The sequence below is a fragment of the Oncorhynchus mykiss genome, chromosome 13 (genome assembly GCF_057628025.1).
Source record: "Oncorhynchus mykiss isolate SJ-2025 chromosome 13, ASM5762802v1, whole genome shotgun sequence".
Classification (NCBI taxonomy): Eukaryota; Metazoa; Chordata; class Actinopteri; order Salmoniformes; family Salmonidae; genus Oncorhynchus; species Oncorhynchus mykiss.
Window position 1 is genome coordinate 23,029,675 of NC_143034.1, and position 19,164 is coordinate 23,048,838.

General features: G+C 45.0%; 1 protein-coding gene across 1 annotated transcript in view; it reads right to left on the reverse strand.

Annotated features, from left to right (window-relative positions):
- Positions 1-19,164, reverse strand: part of LOC110485733 (xylosyltransferase 1) — a 126,771-nt gene that overhangs the window by 19,951 nt on the left and 87,656 nt on the right. The window contains exons 5-9 of the mRNA XM_036940395.2: positions 18,051-18,131; positions 11,602-11,818; positions 11,174-11,350; positions 5,711-5,976; positions 366-561 (exon numbers count right to left, since the gene is read on the reverse strand). Of these exons, the coding sequence (XP_036796290.2) occupies positions 366-561; positions 5,711-5,976; positions 11,174-11,350; positions 11,602-11,818; positions 18,051-18,131 (937 nt within the window). The remainder of the gene's footprint in view (positions 1-365; positions 562-5,710; positions 5,977-11,173; positions 11,351-11,601; positions 11,819-18,050; positions 18,132-19,164) is intronic.

The window sequence follows — 19,164 nt, forward strand, 5'->3', positions numbered from 1 at the left end:
TGAACCCGAGGCTGCCTGCTGTCCTGTACCTGCCTGACTCTGACCTGATTACAAATCTCTGCCTGTCCTGACCCCGAGGCTGCCTGCTGTCCTGTACCTGCCTGGCTCTGACCTGATTACGAATCTCTGCCTGTCCTGACCCCGAGGCTGCCTGCTGTCCTGTACCTGCCTGGCTCTGACCTGATTACGAACCTGCCCTTTGCCTGCAACACGTTTCTAATAAATAATCTGAGAACTGTACTATCTGCCTCCTGTGTCTGCATCTGGGTCATACCCGGAGTCGTGATATCACAGTGTTACTGTTCTGGGAATGTTATGTGAACATTACCTAAACGTTATACAACCAACAAAAGAAGGACAGTTACCTCAGCGAACTGCAGCCTGGTGAAGGTGCTGGGCGGGGAAGCCACCTTGTAGGTCTTCCTGGGCATCACCCAGGTCTCCAGGGTCTCCAGCTTGCTGGTTGCCAGGTTAGTGGCGTGGTGCTGGACCAGGTAGCCTTGGAACTGGTCCGACTGGAAGTAGAGATGCACTGACACCGGGTGGCCCATGGGGAAATACCTGGCAAACCAAGAGGAAACACTTATTTTTAACCAACCTTTCTCAACAGACCTTTATCAGTAGCCTGAGTGCAGGTCTGTTTGGGCTATGATGCCAACTGTCACTCATTTTGACCGAGACAGCAATGGAGTTGACAACAACACAAACAAATCTGGGACCAGGCTACTTTATCAGGGTTTTTACATGGCAACACCAGTGGTAACCCAACAGACAGACCCATTGAGATTCCCATTAGTGAACTTGATATGGTACCAGTGCTGTTTAAAAGGCCAATGGTGTAAAATGAGAGTATCTAGATTAATCTATTGAACAACTACTGGAAACTGCTTACAAATGCTAATGTTTGTAGATGCTAAAGTTCACTAGCGGGGCCTTGCTAATGTCTCAGACGCTAAAGTAAAGGTTAGGGGGATGTGCTGTGCTTTCTGTGATTGTGTGAAGGGAAGAGGCATTAATTCAATGACCTATAAAACATCTGTTGCTGTGGAGACTATTATTAAGGCTAGGAATGGACAGACTGACTGAGACCAGACTGCAGTTGTAGCCTGCCCCGGACCAACCCAATACAGTCATTGGGTATATTGGCAGTAATATATTAAGTTAGTCACAGCCCGATGCCTCTGACGATAACCATGACACACCAATTCGTAACACACATATTGTCTAATACAGCGGTTCCCAACCTTTGCCATTCTGGGGACGACCAAATCAATAACTACAACAACAAACTTTTAATTTTTTTTTTTTTTACAAATACTAAATAATATGCGGAGCAGGTAGTCCTCGGACCACAGGTTGAAAACTGCTGGTCTAAAACAAAGAGGTCAAAACACACACACACACACCCTCCACACACATACACTAACAAAGTTGAACTTGTCTGGGACACCATTAAGAAGTCAGCTTGATGTTACAATCAGCTTGCCAGTCCAGGCTATCCCTGACAGCTATATTGTTCTGGGGGCTGTGTGTGTGTGTGTGTGTGTGTGTGTGTGTGTGTGTGTGTGTGTGTGTGTGTGTGTGTGTGTGTGTGTGTGTGTGTGTGTGTGTGTGTGTGTGTGGAGTGAGTGAGTGTTTTTTCTGATTCTGTACATGTGGCAGAAGGCTGGCACTGAGAGCAGAGACTACTGGGAAAATAAACAGGGTGTGTTTGTGTTTCTCTCTGTCTGTCTCTGTCTCTGTCTCTGTCTCTGTCTCTGTCTCTGTCTCTCTCTCTCTCTCTGTCTCTGTCTCTGTCTCTCTCTCTGTCTCTCTCTCTCTCTCTCTCTCTCTCTCTCTCTCTCTCTCTCTCTCTCTGTCTCTCTCTCTGTCTCTCTCTCTCTCTCTCTCTCTCTCTCTCTCTGTCTCTGTCTCTCTCTCTCACTCTCTCTCATGTGTATGTGCCCACCAGCCTTCTCATCAGTATTCCAGTAGTAGAACCAGGAGTCAGTCTGCCTGACAGCGCTGTGTGTGTGTGCCCGTCCCAGCCCGACAGCACTAGCTACCCTGACAAGCAGAACAGCAAACATTTACACCAGCTCACGGAGAGCACTCCACACCCTTCTCTCGCTATCCCTCTCTCCTCCTCCCTCCCTCGTTCCCATTATATAGGGAATAGGGTGCCGTTTGGGACACAGACAGAGATTGACAGAGATGTGTACAATGGCCCCTAGCAGTAATAATAAAGGTTTCCCCACTCTCTGATACTGAGTCAGTTACTCAGTTATTTATTACAGACCTACAGGGTGGGACTGAAGTACTCACAATTTGAAATATACATTGACTCTTGGGGATGCATGACGTTGACGTCTTTGACAGTTGTGTGTCTGTGTGTGTGTGTGTGTGTCTGGGTGTGTGTCTGTGTGTGTGTGTCTGTGTGTGTGTGTGCTAGAGAGAGAGAGAGAGAAAGAGAGGTAGAGATAGAGAGAGAGAGGCAAAAGGAGCTAGAGAAAGAGAGAGAGATAGAGATAAAAAGAGAGGTAGAGGTAGAGAGAAAGGAAGAAAGAGAGAAAGGGGGCAGAGGGAGAAAGAGAGCGAGAGAGAGAAGAGAGGTTGAGAGAGCGAGAGAGAGAAGGGAGTGAGAGAGAGAAGAGAGAGTGAGAGAGCGAGAGAGCGAGAAAGAAAGTAGGTGAAAGAGAGAGCATAGAGTGAATGGGGAGAGATGGGGGGAGAGAGAGAGGTAGAGACAGGGAGAGAGAGATAGCGAGAGAGAGGTAGAGACAGGGAGAGTGAGAGAGAGAGAGAGAGAGAGAGAGAGAGAGAGAGAGAGAGAGAGAGAGAGAGAGAGAGAGAGAGAGAGACTGCAGTACATAGAGCCTCCATTCAGCCCTTCCCCACTGGAGTCCCAGCAGGCTGTGAAAAGACAGAAATCCCCCTCTCCTCCCCTCTGTCTCTCCTTCTCTCCATCCCCCCATGGCAGCCCCACCCTGCTGTCTAATACACACACTGTAAGCTCTACAAACATAGCCTCTCATGGCCCCAAACATTGCCCAGTGTGTGTGTGTGTGTGTGTGTGTGTGTGTGTGTGTGTGTGTGTGTGTGTGCATGCGAGCATGTGTGACAGTTGGGTGTGGATATGTTAGTGTGAAAGACTGAAAATTGCTTGTTTCCTCGCAGCAAATGCTTTTCTCACATGCTCATGATCCCACAATTACAGTTTTGCAGACTGACACGTATACTCACAGATGCCCTCACACACAGAACCTCGTTTCCCTTCCTTCCCAATTTACAGGCAGAGACATGAGTAGAAACAGCTGTAGTTAAACGATAGATATAGGGTGTGTGTGTGCAGCTAGGTGGAAACATGCTTCCTCTCATATTGACTGTACCCAGAGACCCCTGCAGCTACCCACAATGCAGAACTACCTGCCTGCCTGCCTGCTATCCAGCCTGCTTATGTGGAACTATACTGGATCTAAAACAGACTGATAATACAAGCTGCCAGCAGCAGAAACATGGGCGTATAGTACATCTCACGTTGGTTGGAACACTGACAATTCCACCAGAATGGTGTCGCATCCCTCCAACAGACTTCCAGACACTTATAGAATCTATGCCAAGGTGCATTGGAGCTGTTCTGGCAACTACTAAAGTACTTTATGTTGGTGTTTCCTTTATTTTGGCAGTTACCTGTGCATTGGCCCTGAGACTCAGCTAACGCAGGTTTCATATTCTAGCTACCGCAGGTGCTGCCGGTCCCAAACGTGTTGCAACTGTAGTATTACAATACAGTAACAGTTAACTAAGACAAAAGACACGTTGGCTTCAAACTGGCTTCCTGTTTTAGCATCCATCGATGACAGGGATCCCAAATGTGTCATAACAACGGCCATTTCACCCGTGGAAGTAACTGTATGGAGACAAAAGACATAAAAGAACCAGCTGACACGTCTCCTGATCCAGGAAGCTAGATGCTATGGATCGCAAATGTATGGTAACACCGGGGTAAATCTACATTGGTAAATGTGTCAACAGTAGGCCTCGTTACTGAACTAACAGTCCCAGCATATACAGCTGCTATGGATCCCACATCTTATCACACCAATCGTAATTCTAGTGACACAGAAATGATACTGGTCTTGAGGGACATGGAGCAGCACCATCCACGACCTATATACAGTACACCGTTCCGTATTTTATCTAACGGGTGGCATCCATTAGTCTAAATATTCCTGTTACGTTGCACAACCTTCAATGTTATGTCCTAATTACGTAAACTTCTGGCAAATTAGGCGGCCCAAACTGTTGCATATACACTGACTATGCGTGCAATGAATGCAAGAGAAGTGACACAATTTCACCTGGTTAATATTGCCTGCTAACCTGGATTTCTTTTAGCTAAATATGCAGGTTTAAAAATATATACTTCTGTGTATTGATTTTAAGAAAGGCATTGATGTTTATGGTTAGGTACACATTGGAGCAACGACAGTCCTTTTTCACGAATACGCACCGCATCGATTATATGCAACGCAGGACACGCTAGATAAACTAGTAATATCATCAACCATGTGTAGTTAACTACTGATTATGATTGATTGATTGATTGCTTTTTAAAAGATACGTTTAATGCTAGCTAGCAACTTACCTTGGCTTACTGCATTCGCGTAACAGGCAGGCTCCTCGTGGAGTGCAATGTAATCAGGTGGTTAGAGCGTTGGACTAGTTAACTGTAAGGTTGCAAGATTGTATCCCTGAGCTGACAAGGTAAAAATCTGTCGTTCTGCCCCTGAACGAGGCAGTTAACCAACCGTTCCTAGGCCGTCATTGAAAATAAGAATGTGTTCTTAACTGACTTGCCTAGTTAAATAAAGGTGTAAAAAAAAAACGATCAAAAATACCGATTTCCGATTGTTATGAAAACTTGAAATCGGCCCTAATTAATCGGCCATTCCGATTAATCGGTCGACCTCTATGCTATACGGATTGTGTTGACATGTGATGCCTTCTGACACCAGATATGTATTTACTATTTTTGTATACGTGTGTGTCAGTGTGTGCGTGTGTGTGTGTGTGTGTCAGTGCGTGTGCATGTTAGCATGTTATATGCATGCCTGTACACAGTGGTAGAAAAAGTACCCAATCGTCATACTTGAGGAGAAGTAAAGATACCTTTATACAAAATGACTCAAGTAAAGGTGAAAGACTAAAAGTAAAATACTATTTGAGTAAAAGTGTAAAAGTATTTGGTTTTAAATATACTTAAGTATCAAGAGTAAATTAATTGCTAAAATGTACTTAAGTATCAAAATGAAAAGTATAAATCATTTCAAATTCCTTATATTAAGCAAAGCAGCTGGCCACATTTTCTAGTTTTTAAAAATGTACTTAAGGATAGCCAGGGGCACTCTCCAATTCAGACATCGAAGCATGTGTTTAGTGAGTCTGCAAGATCAGAGTCAGTAGGGACGACCAGAGATGTTCTCTTGATAAGTGCGTGAATTAGACCATTTTCCTGTCCTGCTAAGCATTCATCATGTACTGTTGAGTACTGTTGGGTGTCAGGGAAAATGTATGGAGGAAAAAGTAGATCCTTTTCTTTAGGAATGTAGTGAAGTAAAAGTAAAAGTAGTCAAAAATATGAATAGTAAAGTACAGATCCCCAAAATAACTACTGAAGTATTTTTACTGTGTACATGTGTTCAGTGTGTGACCTGAACTGCTTACTAACCTGCAGCTGTCATCCTTAGGATCTCCTTGCAGCGATGCTGCCGCCCTGGCCAGGCCCAGACGAGCAAACGCATGGTAGAGAGTGAGCTGTGTGTCGCTCAGGGTTGCGACCCCATCCGCCTCGTCAAACGCACTCTCCCAGTAGGCCTGGAGGCCAGGGGTCCCCTGGGGCATAGGTCCAAACAGGTAGCCATCCAGTTGGTTCACTATCTCCTGGTTAACACTGGCTTCAAACTTCCTGGCGAAGAACGTAGGACGGGACGTTTGCTGTGAGGAAATGGAGGGAGTAGGAGAGGAGGGGAGAGAAAAACAGAGAGAATATTATAGAAATGGTGGCTTGCTGGGAACGACTGCAGAATGGGAGATGGAGTGAGTGGGAGGTTGTGTGTGTGTGTGTGTGTGTGTGAGTGAGTGAGTGAGTGAGTGAGTGAGTGAGTGAGTGAGAGTGAGAGAAGAAAAAGAGTGTGTACATGTGTGTGTGCGAGGAGCAGCTTTGATTTAATATTCTCCCCCACATACAGAAGACGACGAGCAGATACACTGCCACGTCATATCACCCTGGTAAACTGTCTCAGTACCCACGTCTTGTCTTCCATCTCTCTCTCGCACGCACAACAAAGTTCAGGGTTGCGTCTTTCCCCCTGTCAGCTACCAGAGTGGGCTGCTTCTTTCAAACACAAGACAAAACCACAGAAGAAGAACACTTCCTGTTCCCTTTGTACTTCCTGAAACACCAGGGAATCCACAGGAGAAAAATAATCCTCCCTGGCTTCTTACCTTTATCTCTCTCTCTATCCCCCGCTTGCCGATCTCCATGACAACAGACATAAAACACTCAGGAGTCAGTCTGAATTCTCTCCAAAAAAACGATATATGTGCCACTAGGGCCTTGTTGTTAAGGAGCGTTTTTGGGATTAACAATTTTAGATGCATCACATCGTTGTTCCTCGCTAAAGAAAGTTGTGTGTGTGTTTGTGAGAGAGAGAATGTGTGTGTGTGTGTGTGTGTGTGTGTGTGTGTGTGTTTGTGAGAGAGAGAATGTGTGTGTGTGTGTGTGTGTGTGTGTGTGTGTGTGTGTGTGTGTGTGTGTGTGTGTGTGTGTGTGTGTGTGTGTGTGTGTGTGTGTGTGTGTGTGTGTGTGTGTGTGTGTGTGTGTGAGGGAGTGTCAGAGCGTGTGGGTGAGTGTGCCTGTAAGTTTGTGTGGGTGATCAGATGCATCACTTTTCTCGCTAGAAAAACAAGGAGTGTCACGTCCACACTTTAAGAGGCATTTCGCTACTTTGCTTATGGCCCACTGAAATGGCTTTGAATGGCTGTGGGAGGCACTTACTGAAATGGCTTTAAATGGCTGTGGGAGGCACTTACTGAAAGGGCTTTAAATGGCTGTGGGAGGCACTTACTGAAAGGGCTTTAAATGGCTGTGGGAGGCACTTACTGAAAGGGCTTTAAATGGCTGTGGGAGGCACTTACTGAAATGGCTTTGAATGGCTGTGGGAGGCACTTACTGAAATGGCTTTAAATGGCTGTGGGAGGCACTTACTGAAATGGCTTTAAATGGCTGTGGGAGGCACTTACTGAAATGGCCTTGAATGGCTGTGGGAGGCACTTACTGAAATGGCTTTAAATGGCTGTGGGAGGCACTTACTGAAATGGCTTTGAATGGCTGTGGGAGGCACTTACTGAAATGGCTTTAAATGGCTGTGGGAGGCACTTACTGAAATGGCTTTGAATGGCTGTGGGAGGCACTTACTGAAAGGGCTTTAAATGGCTGTGGGAGGCACTTACTGAAATGGCTTTAAATGGCTGTGGGAGGCACTTACTGAAATGGCTTTAAATGGCTGTGGGAGGCACTTACTGAAATGGCTTTAAATGGCTGTGGGAGGCACTTACTGAAATGGCTTTGAATGGCTGTGGGAGGCACTTACTGAAAGGGCTTTAAATGGCTGTGGGAGGCACTTACTGAAATGGAAAGGGACTGGAGACGGGAAAATAAATGACAACTGGAAGGAGGTGGGAGAAAAATGAATGAAGGCTCATAAGTGCTGATGTCAACAATGGCTAATTGGCGTTTGTAAATTCTCTAGAAGATGGTGTGTGCAGTGTTTTCCACTAGCGCCGGCTGTCGGCTATACAGTCGATTACAGTCATTTTCAGCCAGGTACTTTTTCCCACTTAAATGACTTTTCAATTCGCTAGTCAGACAAAAGTCTGCCGATACCTCTCCCGCTAGAATGAACGATATGCATCCTCTAGCCATCTACTGATAGGACAGGCGCCTGTCAGTCACGAAGTGAGCGATGACAGGGAAACCCCGCTGGTTTGACAGTCTGCTGTCTGCCCCGCCTCTCTGGTACTTGGGTGTGTGTTGTGTGTCCTGTGGTTGCAGTCAAATGTCTTTACACTACAGGTTGGTGGCGCCTTAATGGGATAGAATGGTCTCGCGTACCGTGTACAGGAACAATAGGTAGGTTAGTAGAGAGAGAGTCTCACACTGGTCTAAAATATGATAAAAGAAAACAGATTGAATCGTTTCAAAAGCTATTGATACTTATATGGTATTTTTATATGGTCTTTTCAAAATGATTAGATATACAGTAGTTCTATTGATTGAATCAAACTGTTGACAGTGGAGTAGTCAACTGCTGCTTCCTGTGTGGCAAAGCCCATGTTTAACACCTGCTTCATTCTTCAATAATACCTGTACTACAGACAGCTGAGAAAATGCCTCTTAAAAGTGCCTCTTAAAAGGAAGCTGGTAGCCTGTGGAAGTCAGCAGACTCTTGCAGGATTCTGTAAAGGCTCAGTGAAGGCAAAATTATTCTATGTTATTTATATCAGTGTTATTTCCTGACAGTTGCTGGTTGAAAATACAATCTAGCATTAGAATGTACCACCAAAAATAGAGCTTGTTCGGCAAAAAAAATATCATCTTAACTCCCCTCCCACCCCAGCCCCGGGGAGCGTGTCTGGGTACTTTGTCTATTTGGCTGGCTACTCCATGTGCTTGTGGAAAACACGGTGTGAGTGGGGTGTTAGGATGATGGATGGATGAAGGGTGGAGGATATGATTAATAGTATTCTCTCTCTCCGTTTGTCTCTGTCTCTATGTCTTCCTTTATCTCTCTCTACGTCTGCCTCTCTGCCCCTCCGTGTCCCTCTCTCAGTCCCTCCATCCCTCTCTCTTCCTCTCTCTCTCCATCCCTCTCTCTCCATCCCTCTCCCTCTCTCTCTCATCCCTCTCTCTTCATCTCTCTCTCCATCCCTCTCTCTTTTGTCATGTCTCTCTCCATCCTTCTCCATCTCTCTCACACACACTCTTCATCTATCCCTCTCTCCCCATCCCCTGCTTCACGCTGATGCAGGCAATGGTTGACACTTTAAACAATGCTACCTTATATAATGTTACTTACCCTACATTATTCATCTCATATGCATACGTATATACTGTACTCTATATCATCGACTGTATCCTTATGTAATACATGTATCACTAGCCACTTTAACTATGCCACTTTGTTTACATACTCATCTCATATGTATATACTGTACTCGATACCATCTACTGTATCTTGCCTATGCTGCTCTGTACCATCACTCATTCATATATCCTTATGTACATATTCTTTATCCCCTTACACTGTGTATAAGACAGTAGTTTTGGAATTGTTAGTTAGATTACTTGTTGGTTATTACTGCATTGTCGGAACTAGAAGCACAAGCATTTCGCTACACTCGCATTAACATCTGCTAACCATGTGTATGTGACAAATAACATTTGATTTGATTTTGACAGTAGCTCATGAACATGTTGCCCTGCTCCCTCAATCTCCCTCTTTCCCTCCTTCTCCTCTCTTCCTCTATATCTCCATCCCTTGCTTCTTGCTGTGGTTGACAGTAGCTCATGAGAACTCTCTCAGCAGCCTCCGCTGCCTGGCAGACACACAGCCAGTCCTTTCAGTTCCATACACCTCAGACAGGGAGGGGAAACTATTTACCCTCATCTCCTCCCGCACTGCGCACCTTGCTGTAAATTCCTAGTGTGAGAGATAATGGCGGCCCATAGGGCCCAGACCTGGCAACCCGTTGCTTATCTGGCAACCGGTGGCATTCTCGCACCAGGGCAGCAACTGTGGAACTTGGCGGTGGTTCTCACGCCCCCTCACACGATTTATTAACCCAACTTTCACAAGGAACAGTTCATCAGGTGAGAGAAATCAGAGGGTGGCAAGATGTCGGTGGAGGTCCAGGATCTAGTTATGAAAGGTTCTCTCTGTTGTCTGTAACACGGGAGACCTTCTCCACCTCATCTCCTCCGCCCTGTCTTTCTCTCCTCTTTTCTTTCTCCTTCTCACAGATCTGTCCGTTTCTCCCCCGAAGCAACACAACACCCCCACAGACTTATTAAGAGGACTCCTCCACACATCACCATTAGTAGGGACACTAGACACCCACTCCTACACCACAGATAGAACTAGATACGTGTCCGGTGCTAGACACTACACAGTCCTCCTCAGTAAATTCTGAATCATGAGCAGCGTCTAGCCTAAATATAGCCTCTCTGTCAGTCTATACTAGAGCCTACTGAGCGTGTAAAACCCACACTCGATGGGTTATTAATTAAGTCCTATTAATACAGTGGACTGACTGGTAGAAGGTAGGAGGTCTGCACTGTGCCCAGTGTGTTCTATATACTGTAATGAATCACGCACGCACGCACACACGCACAAGCACACACGCACAAGCACACACACACAAGCACACACACACAGGCACACACACACACACACACACACACACACACACACACGGTTCCTAGGCATTTTATACTGTAATAATACTGTCAGTGTGCTCCAGTCTCGCCAGAATTCCAAGGGAGAGCCAGAGTCAGGGTTGGCATTAGGGTTGGCAGCCAACAAGGCCAGACAGTAGACTAGGCAGAGGGCAGCAAGCTGGCATAGAGACTAGTTAGGTCAGCACTATGACTTTGAAGGTATTCATGTGTGTGTGTTTGAGAGAGAGAGAGAGAGAGAGAGAGAGAGAGAGAGAGAGAGAGAGAGAGAGAGAGAGAGAGAGAGAGAGAGAGAGAGAGAGAGAGAGAGAGAGAGAGAGAGAGAGAGAGAGAGAGAAAGAGAAAGAGAAAGAGAGAGAGAGAGAGAGAGAGAGAGAGAGAGAGAGAGAAAAGTGTGTGTTTGAGAGAGAGAGAGCGAGAGAAAAAAGTGTGTGTGTTTGAGAGAGAGAGAGAGAGAAAAGTGTGTGTGTTTGAGAGGGAGAAAAGTGTGTGTGTTTGAGGGAGAGAGAGAGAGAGAGAGAGAGAGGAAAGTGTGTGTGTTTGAGAGAGAGAGAGAAAAGTGTGTGTGTGCATGTGAGAGAGAGAAATATGTGAAAGAGAAATGTGTGTTTATACTGTATTTTTATGTGTGTGTACATGTACGTACGTGTGTGTGTGTGTGATACCATGTCTCACCTGGAAGCGGTGAAAGTCGGCAGGTTTAAAGTCGTTGGGGGAGCAGCCGCACCAGTCCACTATGTGTTTGTACTGACACTTACAGCCCAGCTTCCTGTTCCAGTTCGTGATGCGCAGGTTGTTGTCCACCATGCTCTCACAGTGAGCACTGTTCTCCAGCACCGTATGGAAGAACGACTGAGGAGAGAGAGAGAGAGAGAGAAGAAAAGAGAGAGTGGGTGAAGTGTAGTGTAGGCGGAGGAGAGGAGAATGAAGGATGACGTGTACACCTGGAACACTTAACCACAATCATCTCCTGTTCCTCAAACCATCTCCTCCAAGCCCTTAGGTAGTGAGTGTCCTTAGGACTGCTGTGTCTAGGTGTGTCGAGCAGAAGTATATAGTTGTATGTGCGTGTGTGTGTTTTTGTGTGCATCCTGTGGTCTTACCTCGGCGGGCAGCAGTGTGTAGGTATAGAAGCGCTTCATGTTGGTGACCAGGTCGTCTTGGGAGTTTATAACGTACTCCACGAACGGACGATTGAGCAGGAACCAATCAGAACCGCCGTCCACAGAAATGCCTTCTGGGATTTTGCGGTCGCCAAGTCGCCACATGTGGGTGTCGCACTCAAAGAACAGTCGGTCCAGACCTTGTTTGCGGATAAACCTGGTTGACCAAAAACACACGACCATGGTTAAACCTAGAGCGACCACAAACACACAACCACACTAACATGGTTAAACCTAGAGCGACCACAAACACACAACCACACTAACATGGTTAAGTTGGATTCTTTTACACAAAACCACTAACTTGATTTTTGATTTATATAAACTTATGTTACACTCAACTATATACACTTATTTTTGCTTAATTGGTCCTTTATTTAACCAGATGGTCTCTTGAGGAACCTCTTTTTCCAGAGACTGGGAGAAAGCAAGGGCAACATAGTCCATCTCTCACTGCTGCTGTTTACAGAAATGCATACAAACTGAACAAAACATCTCTGTGGTTTATCAACATTTACAAACAAAAGTTCCATATACCCTCGTGTTAACCCTCGGGTTAGTATATGTTGGTTGGGAAACATGATTGTATTTTCGATGTTCACCCATTTCCCTTCACGGTATACAGTCAGTATACCCTCCTAGTAGTTTTGAGAGAGCATAGGGAGATGACATCATCCTATACATGTTTCCCTCACACACTAACAACGTGTGACGTGTGATATGAAGCACCAAGTGTTGCAGTAGGTGTCAAGTTCAGGTCAAACAGACTGTTTCCCTAAGTCCTTGAAGGTCTTAAAGCCAGCTGCTATCCACCACAGAAACACACTTGTAGAACCTGTATACACCACCATCTGATTCCTATAGAAACAGCTATAGTGGGAAAGAAACGTGTGGGAAGAAAAAAGTATGTGAACCCTTTGGAATTATCTGGATTTCTGCATCAATCGGTCATCAAATTTGATCTGATCTTCATCTAAGCCACAACAATAGACACACATAGCGTGCTTAAACTAATAACACACCAATTATTGTATTTTTCTTGTCTATATTGAATACATAATTTAAACATAGGTTGGAAAAAGTATGTGAACCCCATAGGCTAATGACTTCTCCAAAAGCTAATTGGAGTCAGGAGTCCGCTAACCTGGAGTCCAATCAATGAGACGAGATTAGAGATGTTGGTTAGAGCTGCCTTGCCCTATAAAAAACACTCACAAAATTTGAGTTTGCTATTCACAGAAGCATTGCCTGATGTGAACCATGCCTCGAACAAAAGAGATCTCAGAAGACCTACGGTTAAGAATTGTTGACTTGCATAAAGCTGGGAAGGGTTACAAAAGTATCTCTAAAAAACTTGATGTTCATCAGTCCACGGTAAGACAAATTGTCTATAAAAGGAGAAAGTTCTGCACTGTTGCTACTCTCCCTAGGAGTGTCCGTCCTGCAAAGATGACTGCAAGAGCACAGTGCAGAATGCTCAATGAGGTTAAGAGGAATCCTAGAGTGTCCGCTATAGACTTACAGACATCTCTGGAACATGCTAACATCTCTGTTGACGGGTCTATGATACGTTAAACACTAAACAAGGAAGGTGTTCATGGGAGGACACCAGGGAAGAAGCCACTGCTGTCCAAAATAAACATTGTTGCATGTCTGAAGTTTTCAAAAGTGCACCTGGATGTTCCACAGGCTAAATATTCTGTGGATAGATGAAACTACAGTTGAGTTGTTTGGAAGGAACACACAACACTATGTGTGGAGGAAAAAAGGCACAGCACACCAACATCAAAACCTCATCCCAACTGTAAAGTATAGTGGAGGGAGCATCGTGGTTTGGGGCTGCTGTGCTGCCTCAGGGCCTGGACAGCTTGCTATCAAAGATGGAAAAATTAATTCCCAAGTTTATCAAGACATTTCGCAGGTAATATTAGGCTATCTGTCCACCAATTGAAGCTCAACAGAAGTTGGGTGACGCAACAGGACAACGACCCAAAACATAGAAGTAAATGAACAACAGAAGGGTTTCAACAGAAGAAATACACCTTCTGGAGTGGCCCAGTCAGAGTCCTGACCTCAACCTGATTGAGATGCTGTGGCATGACCTCAAGAGAGCAATTCACACCAGACAATCCAATAATATTGCTGAACTGAAACAGTTTTGTAAAGAGGAATGGTCCAAAATTCCTCCTGACCGTTGGGCAGGTGTGATCGGCAACTACAGAAAAAGTTTGGTTGAGGTTATTGCAAAGGAGGGCCAAGGGTTCACAAACTTTTTCGACCCTGCACTGTGAATGTTTACACAGTGTGTTCAATAAAGACATGAAAACATATAATTGTTTGTGTGTTATTAGTTTAAACAGACTGTGTTGGTCTATTGTTGTGACCTAGATGAAGATCAGATAAAATTTTATTTCCAAAGGGTTCACATACTTTTTCTTTACACTGTATATAGGAACAACCTTAATTAATCCACTATCCATCCTATCTCATGCCAGTAGTGGTTTTATTCAGTCAAGCCTGTCTAACTCCTGGCACACGCACACACACGCACACACACACCATGGCACAACACGACAGGCAGCCAGATTGTGATTGGTGTTAGTGTGTGTGTGTGTGTGTGTGTGTGTTCCAGTGATTGGCATGTTATTTAGTAGCGTGATAGGGCATGGAGCGGGGCCGGGGGCAGGGCTGGCAGGCAGCACCTCGCAACGGCAACAAGGGAAGGTTAATTAATAAAGCTACAGATGGAGCCTAATTGGATTATGACTCAGTCACCGAGCTGGGGCAAGGAGGGTGTGTGTGTGTGTGTGACAGTGGAGGCTCATCAGAGGAGGAAGGGGAGGACCTCCTCCTCAGTGAATTTCATTTTTTAATTTTTTGTTATTGTGAGATATTAAAAGTGATCCTTTTAATAAATTATTTGGTGACGTGAAGGCAATGAAGGTTTACAGGAGCCTCAACAGCACTCTGTAGGGAAGCACCATGGTGTAGCCGGAGGACAGCTACCTTCCGTCCTCCTCTCGGTACATTGACTTCAATACAAAACCTAGGAGGCTCATGGTTCTCACCCCCTTCCATGGACACATTACTTATGACAACATCTGGAGGACGTCCTCCAACTTATCAGAGCTTTTGCAGTATGAACTGATATGTTGTCCACTCATTTAAAGGACCAGAGAATGAATCTAGTGCCGAAAGCATAAGCTACAGCTAGCTAGCTAGCACTGCATAAAATGTGGTGAGTAGTTGACTCAAAGAGAGAGAGACAATATTTGAACAGTTTTGAACAAATTGATTTCTTCAAAAATGAAGGAGAAGCAAGAGAGAGAGAGCTAGCTATTCATTGTGTTTTTTTCACTTTCCTTTTCACATACAGTGGGGAGAACAAGTATTTGATACACTGCCTATTTTGCAGGTTTTCCTACTTAAAAAGTATGTAGAGGTCTGTAATTTTTTATCATAGGTACACTTCAACTGTGACGGAATCTAAAACAAAAATCCAGAAAGTCACATATATATATATATATATTTTAATTTTACCCCTTTTTCTCCCCAATTTTGTGGTATCCAATTGTTTAGTAGCTACTATCTTGTCTCATCGCTACAACTCCCGTACGGGCTCGGGAGAGACAAAGGTTGAAAGTCATGCGTCCTCCGATACACAACCCAACCAAGCCGCACTGCTTCTTAACACAGCGCCATCCAACCCGGAAGCCAGCCGCACCAATGTGTTGGAGGAAACACTGTGCACCTGGCAACCTTAGTTAGCACGCACTGCGCCCTGCCCGCCACAGGAGTCGCTGGTGCACGATGAGACAAGGATTTCCCTACCGGCCAAACCCTCCCTAACCCGGACGACGCTAGGCCAATTGTGCGTCGCCCCACGGACCTCCCGGTTGCGGCCGGCTACGACAGAGCCTGGGCGCGAACCTCTGGTGGCACAGCTAGTGCTGCAGTACAGCGCCACTGCGCCACCCGGGAGGCTGTCCATTGTATGATTTGTAAGTAATTAATTTGCATTTTATTGCATGACATAAGTGTTTGATCACCTACCAACCAGTAAGAATTCCGGCTCTCACAAACCTGTTAGTTTTTCTTTAAGAATCCCTCCTGTTCTCCACTCATTACCTGTATTAACTGCACCTGTTTGAACTCGTTACCTGTATAAAATACACCTTTCCACACACTCAATCAAACAGACTCGAACCTCTCCACAATGGCCAAGATCAGGGAGCTGTGTAAGGACATCAGGGATAAAATTGTAGACCTGCACAAGGCTGGGATGGGCTACAGGACAATAGGCAAGCAGCTTGGTGAGAAGGCAACAACTGTTGGTGCAATTATTAGAAAATGGAAGAAGTTCAAGATGATGGTCAATCACCCTCGGTCTGGGGCTCCATGCAAGATCTCACCTCGTGGGGCATCAATGATCATGAGGAAGGTGAGGGATCAGCCCAGAACTACACAGCAGGACCTGGTCAATGACCTGAAGAGAGCTGGGACCACAGTCTCAAAGAAAACCATTAGTAACACACTACGCCGTCATGGATTAAAATCCTGCAGCGCACGCACGGTCCCCCTGCTCAAGCCAGCGCATGTCCAGGCCTGTCTGAAGTTTGCCAATGACCATCTGGATGATCCAGAGGAGGAATGGGAGAAGGTCATGTGGTCTGATGAGACAAAAATATAGTTTTTTGGTCTAAACTCCACTCGCTGTGTTTGGAGGAAGAAGAAGGATGAGTACAACACCAAGAACACCATCCCAACAGTGAAGCATGGAGGTGGAAACATCATTCTTTGGGGATGCTATTCTGCAAAGGGGACAGGACGACTGCACCGTATTTGAGGTGAGGATGGATGGGGCCATGTATCGAGAGATCTTGGCCAACAACCTAATTCCCTCAGTAAGACCATTGAAGATGGGTCATGGCTGGGTCTTCCAGCATGACAACCACCCGAAACACACAGCCAGGGCAACTAAGGAGTGGCTCCTTAAGAAGCATCTCAAGGTCCTGGAGTGGCCTAACCAGTCTCCAGACCTGAACCCAATAGAAAATGGGAGCTGAAAGTCCGTATTGCCCAGCGACAGCCCCAAAACCTGAAGGATCTGGAGAAGGTCTGTATTGAGGAGTGGGCCAAAATCCCTGCTGCAGTGTGTGCAAACCTGGTCAAGAACTACAGGAAACGTATGATCTCTGTAATTGCAAACAAAGGTTTCTGTACCAAATATTAAGTTCTGCTTTTCTGATGTATCAAATACTTATGTCATGCAATATTTGGATTTAGATTCCATCTCTCACAGTTGAAGTGTACCTATGATAAAAATTAGACATCTACATGCTTTGTAAGTAGGAAAACCTGCAAAATCGGCAGTGTATCAAATACTTGTTCTCCCCACTGAACGTAGCTAGCGAATGCAGCTAGCTAGTTTAGCCTACTCAAACAGAAAGGGATGTCATGTTAGCCAGCTGGCTATGGCTATCCAACACTGGAACTTTTCCAAGTCAAGGTAAGCGTTTGGTTTGATTAATTTATTGCCACCGGGGCCGCCGGTGTAACTGCTAAACTGTTTGCTGACTGTACACACAGTAATGCATGATTGTACTAACGCGTTAGTTCTAGTAGCTATTTTGACTAAGTTATGACTAAAATGGTGACAACGATGTAGGCTGTGTTTAACGGTTATGCTATGAAGGTTTGGCTTGGAAAGTTTTTTTCGCCTGGTCACAACCAGTGTGATGCCCTGAAGTCCACAAGCAAAGGGAACAGGTGAGAGGAGGAGAGCGTGTAGGTACGAGAAGGAACTGATCATGCTGTTTGTATGTGGCAGCTATGAAAGTGAACCGAGTCTTGAAAAACGTTTCCTGAATTTTTCCAATAGAAAATCTTGTTTTCAACCGCTTGGACTAATTATTACACCCTAGATCAGCTAGATGCAGGCAATAATGTGCAAGGCGGTATTGAATGTGTCTGTCGCCTTGATTACTCAAATTTCTTTCTCGACCTGTCCCTCACTCTCCAAGAGTGTTCAAAGCTGTCATCAAGGCAAAGGGTGGCTACTTGAAGAATCTCAAATATAAAAATACAATTTTGATTTGTTTAACACTGTTTTGGTTACTACAATGTACAATGTAGAAAATAGTAAAAATAAAGAAAAACCCTGGACAGTGATCTAATATGCTGTAATAGATATAAGGCCATGCTCATAAAAATGATTTTTTCTCCCTCATCTTAAACAGCACCGACCGCCACTGGCGTGTGAGAATGAGAATACAAATAAGTGAACGTGTTTTAATGTGTCTGTATCATACTAGTGTGTGTGTGTGTGTGTGCACCTGTATGTGGGTGTGTATTTATCAGTGTGTGTGCGTGTGCTTGATAGATCTCACCTGGCGTTGTCTCTGCCGTGGGACTTGATGAAGTTCATGTCTCTGTACTTGGACAGGAAGGCCACCAGCTGGCTGTTGGTTCTGTTAACGACAACCAGGAAGAGATTATTAGAAACCAACCAATCAGTGGAAATGACAGCCAGGAAGATCATAATTACCAACCAATTAAAGAGAGAGAGGTAGAAACCATATGCCATATGATAGGGCAACAGCACTAGGGCAACACCCTGTCATCACTTTTCAAGGGTTGTTAAGGATACAAAGGGATAGTTGTTAAAGGGATAGTTCTCTATAAAAACCAGTATACCAGCCATTTTCATGGACTCTCACTCACACAACTTGTCACGCCCTGACCTTAGAGAGACTTTTTTATTCTGTATTTGGTTAGGTCAGGGTGTGACTTGGGTGGACAAATCTATGTTTGTATTTCTTTGTTGGCCTAGTATGGTTCCCAATCAGAGGCAGCTGTCTATCGTTGTCTCTGATTGGGGATCATACTTAGGCAGCCCTTTCCCACCTTAGATTGTGGGATCTTGTTTGTGTGTAGTTGCTTTCTGCACTGCATGTAGCTTTACGTTCGTATTTTGTTGGTTTTTCGGTGTCATTTAAATAAAAGACAAAATGTACGCCTACCACGCTGCACTTTGTTCCAATCCATCTTTAAACGACCGCGACACAACCGCCACTCACTTTTATGCTCAGTTTGATTTTGGGATGAACTATTGCTTTAACGGAACATTTGATCATGTATTATTTAACTATCCACTATGATCAGGGCCCAGGGCTTTCCAGGACAGTTGGTCAGGAAAACGACTAACCCCAAGTACAAAGACAGTAAACATAACATCCATTTAACAGTTGGCTCAATAACCAACCCCGCAGGCACTATACAATACAGCAGTCCAGTGGAATCAAACCCGTTCTACGCAGCCCAGCCAGGCTAAAAGCTTCTCCTCTGCAGTGCAAGCCATCATTGCCACAGTCAAAGGTATTCTCAACAACACAGATGTCTGCAGAGTGTAAAGCAGGGTAGGGGAGGCTGTCTGGGCCTTTAGATGACAGCTCAGTTTTCCTTTCTAAAAGAGCCTAAACTCTGCTAACAAAGCTGGGCTAG